This window comes from Phaethon aethereus, assembly GCF_964289735.1.
Source record: "Phaethon aethereus genome assembly, chromosome: W".
Taxonomy (NCBI): Eukaryota; Metazoa; Chordata; class Aves; order Phaethontiformes; family Phaethontidae; genus Phaethon; species Phaethon aethereus.
In genome coordinates, this window is record NC_138581.1 from 22,292,662 (window position 1) to 22,303,976 (window position 11,315).

At 46.0% G+C, this 11,315-nt stretch overlaps 1 protein-coding gene across 1 annotated transcript in view; it reads right to left on the bottom strand.

Moving 5' to 3' along the window:
• Positions 1 to 8,699, bottom strand: part of LOC309415113 (ADP-ribosylation factor-like protein 15) — a gene marked incomplete at its 5' end in the record, with an annotated part of 220,773 nt that extends 212,074 nt beyond the window's left edge. The window contains one exon of the mRNA XM_082012562.1: positions 8,051 to 8,699. Coding sequence (XP_081868688.1) covers positions 8,051 to 8,104 — 54 coding nt within the window. The remainder of the gene's footprint in view (positions 1 to 8,050) is intronic.
• Between the last annotated feature and the right edge of the window lie 2,616 nt (positions 8,700 to 11,315).

The window sequence follows — 11,315 nt, forward strand, 5'->3', positions numbered from 1 at the left end:
GCTGATCGCTACCACAACAGTGCACTGGCGGCAATATCGCACCAACAGAGACTCCCTGATCCCCATCCATGAGCTGATTCGTCGGCTGGAGAGCCAAGGAGTGATCAGCAAGACTCGCTCACCCTTTAACAGCCCCATATGGCCAGTGCGAAAGTCTAATGGAGAGTGGAGACTGACAGTAGACTATCGTGGCCTGAATGAAGTCACGCCACCACTGAGCGCTGCCGTGCCAGACATGCTAGAACTTCAATATGAACTGGAGTCAAAGGCAGCCAAGTGGTACGCCACCATTGATATTGCTAACGCGTTTTTCTCAGTCCCTTTGGCGGCAGAGTGCAGGCCACAGTTTGCTTTCACTTGGAGGGGTGTCCAATACACCTGGAATCGACTGCCCCAGGGGTGAAAACACAGCCCTACCATTTGCCATGGGTTGATACAGACTGCACTGGAACAGGGTGAAGCTCCAGAGCATCTGCAATACATTGATGACATCATCGTATGGGGCAACACAGCAGAAGAAGTTTTCGAGAAAGGGAAGAAAATAATTCAAGTCCTTCTGAAAGCTGGTTTTGCCATAAAACAAAGTGAGGTCAAAGGACCTGCACAAGAGATCCAGTTTTTAGGAATAAAATGGCAAGATGGACGTCGACAGATCCCAACGGATGTGATCAACAAAATAACAGCTATGTCTCCACCAACTAGCAAGAAAAGAAACACAAGCATTTTTGGGCGTTGTGGGTTTCTGGAGAATGCAATGCATATTCCAAATTACAGTCTGATTGTAAGCCCTCTTTATCAAGTGACCTGGAAGAAGAACAATTTTAAATGGGGCCCTGAGCAACAACAAGCCTTCGAACAAATCAAACAGGAGATAGTTCATGCCGTAGCCCTCGGGCCAGTCCGAGCAGGACAAGATGTTAAAAATGTGCTCTACACGGCAGCCGGGGAGAATGGCCCTACCTGGAGTCTCTGGCAGAAGGCACCAGGAGAGACCTGAGGTCGACCTCTAGGGTTTTGGAGTCGAGGATATAGGGGATCTGAGTCCCGCTATACTCTAACTGAAAAGGAGATACTGGCAGCATATGAAGGAGTTCGAGCTGCCTCAGAAGTGGTTGGTACTGAAGCACAGCTCCTCCTGGCACCCCGACTGCCGGTGCTAGGCTGGATGTTCAAAGGGAGGGTCCCCTCTACACATCATGCGACTGATGCTACGTGGAGTAAGTGGGTCGCGCTTATTACACAGCGGGCTCGAATAGGAAACCTTAATCGCCCGGGAATCTTGGAAGTGATCATGGACTGGCCAGAAGGCAAAGATTTTGGAATATCACCAGAAGAGGAGGTGGCGCGTGCTGAAGAGGCTCCACCATATAATGAACTGCCAGAGAACGAAGGGCAATATGCCCTGTTTACTGATGGGTCCTGTCGTATTGTAGGCAAACATCGAAGGTGGAAAGCTGCTGTATGGAGCCCTATACGACGAGTCGCAGAAGCTGCTGAAGGACAAGGTGAATCAAGTCAGTTTGCAGAGGTGAAAGCCATCCAGCTGGCTTTAGATATTGCTGAACGAGAAAAATGGCCAATACTCTATCTCTATACTGACTCATGGATGGTGGCAAATGCTCTATGGGGGTGGCTGCAGCAATGGAAGCAGAGCAACTGGCAACGCAGAGGCAAGCCCATCTGGGCTGCTGAATTGTGGCAAGATATTGCTGCCCGACTAGAGAATCTGGTCATAAAAGTACGCCATGTAGATGCTCACGTACCCAAGAGTCGGGCCACCGAAGAACATCAAAACAACCATCAGGTGGATCAGGCTGCTAAGATTGAAGTGGCTCAGGTGGATCTGGACTGGCAACATAAGGGTGAATTATTTATAGCTCGGTGGGCCCATGACACCTCAGGCCATCAGGGAAGAGATGCAACATATAGATGGGCTCGGGATCGAGGGGTGGACCTGACCATGGACGCTATTGCACAGGTTATCCATGAATGTGAAACGTGTGCTGCTATCAAACAAGCCAAGCGGTTAAAGCCCCTCTGGTATGAAGGACGATGGTTGAAATATAAATATGGGGAGGCCTGGCAGATTGACTATATCACACTTCCACAAACTCGCCAAGGCAAGCGCTATGTGCTTACCATGGTGGAGGCAACCACCGGGTGGCTGGAAACATACCCTGTGCCCCATGCCACCGTCCGGAACACTATCCTGGGCCTTGAAAAGCAAGTCTTATGGCGACATGGCACCCCCGAAAAAATTGAGTCAGACAATGGGACTCATTTCCGAAACAACCTCATAGACACCTGGGCCAAAGAGCACGGCATTGAGTGGGTGTATCACATCCCCTATCATGCACCAGCTTCCGGAAAAATTGAACGATACAACGGACTGTTAAAGACTACACTGAGAGCAATGGGTGACGGGACATTCAAACATTGGGATAAACATTTAGCCAAAGCCACCTGGTTAGTCAACACTAGGAGATCTACTAATAGAGCCGGCCCTGCCCAATCAAAACTTTTACGACCTGCAGATCATGGACATGGACCGTGCCAGATGACAATCCAACACCACATACCATCTCCCCTGCCCTGAGAGACTGCTATGATGGATGAAGCCCAGAGTCATGGACTGAATGAACTCCACAGACATTTTAAAGTGATGGCCCATGGACTAAGAAAGTGATATCTGTGTGTATATATTAAAAGACAGGGAGAGGAATAATGAATAATTGGAATGTATTGAAAAGTGTAGGACCCGGGCATGACGTAAATGGTATGGAATAAGGGGTGGATACTGTCCTGGTTTCAGCCAGGATAGAGCTGGTTTTCTTCACAGAAGCCAGTGTGACACTGTGTTTTGGATTTGGGATGAGGAACTGTTGATAATGTGCTGATGTTTTGGGTTGTTGCTGAGCAGTCAAGGACAGTCCAGCTTCTCATGCCGGCCTGCTAGCGAGCAGGCTGGGGGTGCACGGGAAGCTGGGAGGGGACACAGCCGGGACAGCTGACCCAGGCTGGCCAAAGAGATATTCCCTACCATACGACGTCATGCCCAGTACATAAACTGGAGTTGGCCGGGGGGCGGAAATCGCTGCTCGGGGACGGGCTATCGATCACTGGGTGGTGAGCAATCGCTGTATTGGGCATCACTTGTTCTTGTACATTCCTTTGTTGGTTTTATCATTGTTGTTTCCTTCTTTCTTTCTTTCTGTCCTATTAAACTGTGCTTATCTCAACCCACGAGGTTTTTTTTTTTCCTAATTCTCTCCCCCGTCCCACTGCAGGAGGGGGAGCGAGTGAGCGGCTGCGTGGTGCTTAGTTGCCGGCTGGGGCTAAACCACAACACTCCCGCAACTGGTGACCCCGACGTGATACGATCTCTGGGATCTCATCGTTGAACACCGGTCGAGCGCAGAAGACGCTGCGGGAGAAGCCCGGTTGGAAGAATTGCAGTCAGCGGGACTGACGCAAGGAAAAAGAAAAAGGTATACGTTGCAATGGAAAAGCACCCAGCGAGGTGAGGTGAGCAACCGGGGCGGCATGGGGCAGAACACATTGCATGAAGAAGGGGCGATAGTCAGACTCCTGCTGCGTATACTCTCTAAGAGAGGACTGAAATATGAGGAATATACACTTAGAAGGCTCCTAATTTGGTGCTGAAAGAAAGGGTACCCCCCCGATCCGTCTGTGGTGTTTAAGGCAGAGACATGGGAGGAGATAGGAAAAATGTTATGGGAACATATTGGGAACGGAGATAAAACCACTGCAGAGTTAGTGACAGCATGGAAATTGATGTTAACCACATTAAAATCCTTGAAGGCAGAGAGAAAAGCCGCAGCTGATATGGAGGAGGCTGTTAAACCTCCTTCAACCAATCCCTTTTTAACCAAGTCAGAAGGTCCAGGACCTTCGGTGACTCCGACTGCACCACCTGAGGTGCCAGATGCACCGGGTGAACCGGCTGCATTAGATAAGTCAGAGAAGCAGATCTACGATGATGTATACGAGGGCAAGACGGGACAATGTTGCCCAGAACAATGTACTCAATGTTCCCCTGTGTGAAAGATCGATGGGGCGGGTCTCGAAAGGAGATGGGCAAGCAGGGGAGCTAGCAACAACGTGGTGATTGCTATTGGAGACTGTTTTGAAGAGCCAGGGGCTAGCAGCAGACTCTGCAACAGTTTTTGAGCTAGATACTTGGGACAAAGCAGGAAAATTGGTGTTTGAGGCAGCCTCCAAAGGGGATCATACGGCTGCGAAAGTGTTAACAACCTGGCGATTAGTCAGAGACTCTATAAAGGCAATAAAATCAGAGCGGACAGGGCAGCCGCCCCTGCCACAGCCCCAGGAGAGAAGGGAGGCCGAGCTGGGGATGATGAGAACGAGCAACCCGCACCCCCACTGCTAAAGAGCAGAAGATCCTGTCACACATCCCACAGACACAGAGTCCGACTCCGATGTATCGCCAGCTGATGCTTTCGCTCTTCTGTATGGGAAATGACAGTTCGTTGACCGTCTCAGCGGCACTCCCTGGACGGTTCAAGAGCAGGAACTTCCATATGCCATATTTGTAAAATGGTGTTGTGGGCTTGTTCTATGTCATTGTAATTATTGTCACAAATGTATCATTTCTTTTGCAGGGAATCAAAGAGTATATTTGAATAAGACGCTCTCCCCACAGTGTATACGGTGTAACAGAGTTGGGGGGATAGAGAATTTTGGGTAACTTGCAATCTGCCAGAAGTTTTTTGGGCGCTCGAAATAGGGCAACGAAAACCTACCTTAAAAATGACTTTTTGCAACAACCAAGCAGATGCAAAAGAATGGAGTTGTCATACGCTCATAGATACGGGAGCGGATGTAATCATTAAACCATATGTAGCTCCGATCCCAATCAATTGGCTAGGGAGAGACGTTTTGGGACAAATGAGTTGTGTTCTAAGTATCACTCCTGAACCTTTTGTGGAGCAGCCATTGAGGAGCAACCGACACGCAAATTGACATGGAAAACTGATACACCGGTTTGGGTGCATCAGTGGCCGCTATCTCAAGAAAAGGTCGCTAAGCTACAGGAATTGGTAAAAGAGCAATTAGAAAAGAAACATATTAAACCCACTACAAGTCCATGGAATACACTTGTATTTGTAATTCCTTAAAAAAAAATAAAAAAAAAATTCACAGAATGTGATGTTGAGAACCGAAATCAGAACATTGAACGATGTTCAAAAATTAGTGGGAGCTTTGAATTGGATTCCTAATATTTGTGGAATAACAAATGTAGAAATGACACCATTGTTGAATCTGTTACCAAGACTTTGGAAGATTTAAATATGTTCATGTTTCAATTGATTGCTATTCTGCAGTAGCTTGGGCCACTGCACAAACAGGAGAAACTAGTAGGCATGTACAAAAGCATTTGCGAGCTGCATTCGCAGCCCATGGTATACCCCTACAAATTAAAACCAATAATGGTCCTTGTTATGTAGCCCAGTCAACCCAACGATTTTTTGCTCAATGGGGAGCGACACGTTACTGGAATACCGCATTCCCCAACTGGACAAGCTATTGTTGAACAAAATAATCATTCCCTAAAGCGTTTATTGCAAAAACAAAAAGGGGGAGAGGCTACCACACCACCCCAAGAACGTTTGAATACAGCCTTATATGTGTTAAATTATTTGCATCTAGCAGAAGGAGAAACAGTACCTCCCATAATAAAACATGTAAAAGGAATGACAGGAAGTCTGTTTGAGTTAACACAAAATGTGCAAGTAAAAGTTAAAAATTTGGAAAAGAATATGTGGGAAGGACATTTTCAACTGCTAACCTGGGGACGAGGTTATGCTTGTGTCATTACAGATTCTGGAACTTGTTGGGTACCCGCAAAATGGGTAAAACCATGGGCGAAACAGTCACCATCGTCATCGTCAGACACATCTTGACACTATCAGGTGTCATCGCAATCTGGATGCCACCTCAGCCAAAAGAAAATGTATGGGTAACATTAGCAAATCAAACAGCACAGGACACCTTCTGTCTGTCTCTTTCCTCCCTGGGCAATCCCTTTTCAATCTGCCAGAAGGGTTATGGTGGCTATGTGGAGATCAATTGGCTGGGAAACAGCTGCCCGGGAACTGGTCAGGGGACTGTGCCATGGGCGTCCTAGTTCCTAATTTGCAAATAATTAATCAGACTGAAATTAGCGGTATCATTAGAGGAACATGGAAAGCTTTTAGGGTAAAGCGCTCTATAACTACATATCCTTTGGTAAGACATAATATTGGTTTTCATAGCTTTGTGCAAGCGCTTTTTCCATCGCTAGGAGTAGCTTCCATTGCTAGGAGTAGTACAGCTAGAATTGTTTGCCTTGTAACATTCTGCTATTGGCTTAAGCATAGTTGATATGTGACTGCTGTATTATGGTAAGATGCCGTGTGAACAAAGCCTATGAACCAATAGATGGGATGGCTGTGGGGCGTGCAGCACGTCTGGCCAGCGGGCGCATACGCCATAGGCTCCCTGTGTTAAAAGGTGACAACCGAGGTGAGTTCCGACACTCGCTGGCCACGTGTGTCAAAACTCGTTCCTCTGCAAATGTATAAATACCGGGATTTCCCAAAGGGCAGTGGGCCAGTGTACGGCCAGGCCACCATTGCTTCCGTGGGGACGCCCACGTAAAGCTGGCACCTACCGACTGCTGGGCTGAGTTCGCGGCACAGGACGATACAAGAATGTACAGATGGTCCATCTTCCTCACAGTCTACACGTGCCACGTCTACACATTTTTTGAACACTTACAGTGATGGTGACTCCACCACCTCCCTGGGCAGCCTGTTCCAATGCTTGACAACTCAGTGAAGAAATTTTTCCTAATATCCAGTTTAAACCTCCCCTGGCGCAACTTGAGGCCATTTCCTCTCGTCCTATCACTAGTTACTCGGGGGAGAGAAGACCAACACCCACGTCGCCACAACCCCCTTTCAGGTAGTTGTAGAGAGCTATAAGGTCTCCCCTCAGCCTCCCCTTCACCAGAATAAACCACCCCAGTTACCTCAGCTGCTCCTCATAAGACTTGTTCTCCAGACCCCTCACCAGCTTCGTTGCCCTGCTCTGGACATGGTCCAGCAACTCAACATCCTTCCTGTAGTGAGGGGCCCAAAACTGAACACAGTAGTCGAGGTGCAGCCTCAGCAGTGCTGAGTACAGGGGCACAATCACTTCCCTACTCCAGCTGGCCACACTATTTCTGATACAGGCCAGGATGTTGTTGGCCTTCTTGGCCACCTGGTCACACTGCTGGCTCATGTTCAGCCAGCTGTCAACCAGTACCCCCAGGTCCTTTTCCCACTCCTCCCACTCCAAAAGCTCCAGGATTTGAAGCATGATTTGAGCAACAATGTCTTATACATTCAGTAAGCAGAGCTTACTCAATGAATTTATACAAAACACCCCATTCATCTAACTGTTCTCATCATCAACTGGAACAACTGGGAACAGCAACTGCAAGAAAGGCGAAATTAAAGTATTTAGCATATTTGGGACATATGTTTGAAGTAAACCACATATTTCTTTTATATAACTTAATTAAGATTTGGGAAGTTTAACTTAACAGCATTTAGAAAATATTAAGGTACTTCAGACAAAGCTTACAACTATATGTGCATTTCGCTAACGTGTTTTAATATATGACAAAACTCAAACATCATTGATATTTAAAAGCAAATGTATACAAACCCTTCAGCAATTATATTAGGCCAGAAATCTCAGCAGATACACATGAATACATTTTCTTACCTTAAAAGGTTGGCTGAATTTTTCTTTATCTCTTTAATTAAGTGAATAATACTTTTTCTGTCCCGGTGTTACTAAAACCTTTGATAGGATTTAATCATGCTGTAGTCTGTTTATGTAAATTAATACAACAAATCTCTTCTGCTAACTGCATTACTTCATCCTGCTTCCAAAAAGCTAAGTAACTTCTTTTCAATAAAATGGCATTAACACTAAAAAAAAAAAAAAATTATTGCTAGTTAAAACATTGCCTTACCGTGTAAATGCCAATTCTACAAACAGCAAAATAGAGCTGGATACATTCAGACATAGACTAAAGAAATTTAAATGAAGTCATTACCATGAATGCTATTTATTAAGACTTAAAAGTTTTTCTCCCACCTCTCCCCTGAAAGAAACACCTGATGGTATACTACTTTACATTTCTCCTTGTTATAGTTAAACCAAAGCCGGCAACTAAGCACCATGCAGCCGCTACCTCACTCCTTCCCCCGCAGTGGGATGGAGGAGAGAATCAGAAGAAAAAAAAAAAGAAAAGAAAAAAAAGGTAAAACGTGGGTTGATATAAAGACAGTTTAATAGGACAGCAAGAATAATAATAATAATTAATAATAATAATAGAATATACAAAATGAACTATACACAATATAATTGCTCGCCACCCGCTGACCAATGCCCAGCCAGTTCCCGAGCCACGGTGCCCCTGGCCAACTCTCCTCAGTTAATATATTGTGCATCATATGGTACGGAACACCCCTTTGGCCAGTTTGGGTCAGCTGTCCTGGCTGTGCACCCTCACAGCTTCTCGCTGGCAGGGCATGAGAAGCCAAAAAGTCCTTGACTAGTGTAAGCACTACTTAGCAACAACTAAAACATGAGTGTGTTATCAACATTATTCTCATACTAAACCCGAAACACAGCACTATACCAACTACTAAGAAGAAAATTAACTCTATCCCAGCTGAAACCAGGACAATCCTATAAGACTGTACTAAACAAGCTGAGAAAAATGCCATATAAATGCAGATTATGCAGATACTTATTACTTTTCATAAAGCAGCAGCTACCAACACCATTGCACTTACTAATTCAATATTTCATTATAGGCTTCAAGTTAGGCAATGCTCTCCAAAATGCCAGTAAACGTTAATACTTTGCACGCAAGTTTTCAGTCCCATTTATTTTTATCTACTCTGGTTTAAAAACAACCTGCAAGAGATATTTTAAGAGAGTAATGTGCTTTTTGGCTTCTTAGTGGACTGTAAAGAACTTCCATAGTTCTTCCCTATTATAATAGCTCTTTCTCTGTATCACTCAAATTCTCTTCCTCCATAAAACAATATAATGCATTTCTGTCCCAGTTTTCAGCTGGGATGGAGTTGTTTTTTCCTTCCCAATAGCTGGTATAGTGCTGTGCTTTGGAGTTGGTATGAGAATGATGTTGATTGATAACACACTGAAGTTTTAGTTGTGGCTAAGCAGTTGTAGTGCTTATACTAAGTCCAGGACTTTTCAGATTCCCATGCTCTTCCAGTGAGGAGGTACACAAGAAGCTGGGAGGGGGCATAGACAGGTCAGCTGGCCCAGGCTGGCCAAAGAGATATTCCCTACCATATAACGTCATGCCCAGTACATAAACTGGAGTTGTCTGGGGGGCGGGAATCGCTGCTCGGTGACAGGTTGGTGAACAATTGCTGCATTAGGCATCACTTGTTCTTGTACATGCCTTTATCAGTATTATTATTGTTGTTATCATTGTTGTTTCCTTCTCTCTTGCTGTCCTATTAAACTGTTTTTATCTCAACCCACAAGTTTTTTTTCCCAATTCTCTCCCCTGTCCCACCGGGGGGGGGGGGGGGGGAAATGGTGAGCAGCTGCATGGTACTTAATTGCTGGCTAGGGCTAAACAACAACAGTCCTTTTTGGTGCCCAACATAGGGCTCAAAGGGCTTGAGATAACAGTTGCATGTCACAGTATCAGTTTATTTGATTTGCATCATGCTCTTGTCTTTGCTGTACATGTTAGATTGGTGATGGCTTCTGCAGACTGCTGTACTCTGCAACGATTAATAATGTCTTGCCTGAGAGATTTGTTTTTAGGACACTGACCTTGAGCTTAATGTGGTATCTGAGCTCTGTACTAAAGCCATTACTGTATTTCGGGTACTATCTTGTGGAGACGATTAGCAATTATACTTCTTCCCCCAAAAGGCTTTTTATGGAGGAAATGCAGAATGGTACCTTTGCTACCCTCTATCATAATGTTTCCTCCTTCATGACAACAACTTTTCAGTACTTTGAACACCCTTGGGTAGTTAAAATACCTCTATTGCTACTTCTGGGGAACACTGTTTCGGTTTTGTCTAAGGTTGGCAAGCAATTTAAGAATATCACCCAGAGATCTACCCCAAGGCTGGATAGTTATGAATGGCAGGGTGTGTGGAACAGCATGGGCAAATGCCTAGGACAGTGGGGACCTCCGGTGTTTTGGAACTTTACTACTGAACAAGTGCAGAATCCTGATAAACTAGCAGAATATTTGGAAGGAGTAAGCTGTCGGCCTGGCAGTTCCAAGGAGACACAAGTCATTGCAATGTGCTGGGGCCCGGCCCATGCCTACTGAGCCCTGTTCAACACTATTCAAAGAGAAGAGAGGGTCTCTGGATCTAACGACAATGCAATGGGGCACTGCGGCTACTCCAACCCCTGCAACAGGCACTGCAGCTGAACCAGAGAACCAGCCCGTCCCAGTATCAGTCGCCCCTGTACAAAAGAAGAAACCTTGGAAATGGAAGTCAGGTCATTTAGTAAGGGATGAAGAAGCTTTTTCTAAAAGGGAGCCAGAGGAAGGAATGGAGGAGGCAGACTACTCCAAAGCAGGGCCATCACAAGCAGATCAACACTCCTTGGTGTCGACTCAACACCAACAACTTGGTGTCATTTGCAAACTTACTGAGGGAGCACTCAATCCCCTCATCCAGGTCATCGATAAAGATATCGAGCAAGACAGGCCCCAAAACTGAGCCCTGGGGAACACCACTTGTGACCAGCCACCAACTGGATTTAATGCCATTCACCACAACTCTCTGGGCTCAGCCATCCAGCCAGTTCCTCACCCAGCGAAGAATGCACCTAAGCCATGAGCCGCCAGCTTCTCCCGGAGAATGCTGTGGGAGATACTGTCAAAGGCTTTGTTAAAGTCCAGGTAGACAACATCCACAGCCTTTCCCTCATCCACTAGGCAGGTCACCTGGTCATACAAGGAGATCAGGTTGGTCAAGCAGGGCCTGCCTTTCATGAACCCATACTGGCTGGGCCTGATCCCTTGGTTGTCCTTCACATGCCCTGTGAGCACTCTCAAGATGAACCTCTCCATAATCTTCCCCGGTACAGAGGTCAGGCTGACAGGCCTGTACTACCCCAGATACTCCTTCCGGCCCTTCTTGTACATGGGCGTCACATTGGCAAGCCTCCAGTCATCTGGGACCTCTCCTGTTAACCAGGACTGCTGATAAATGATG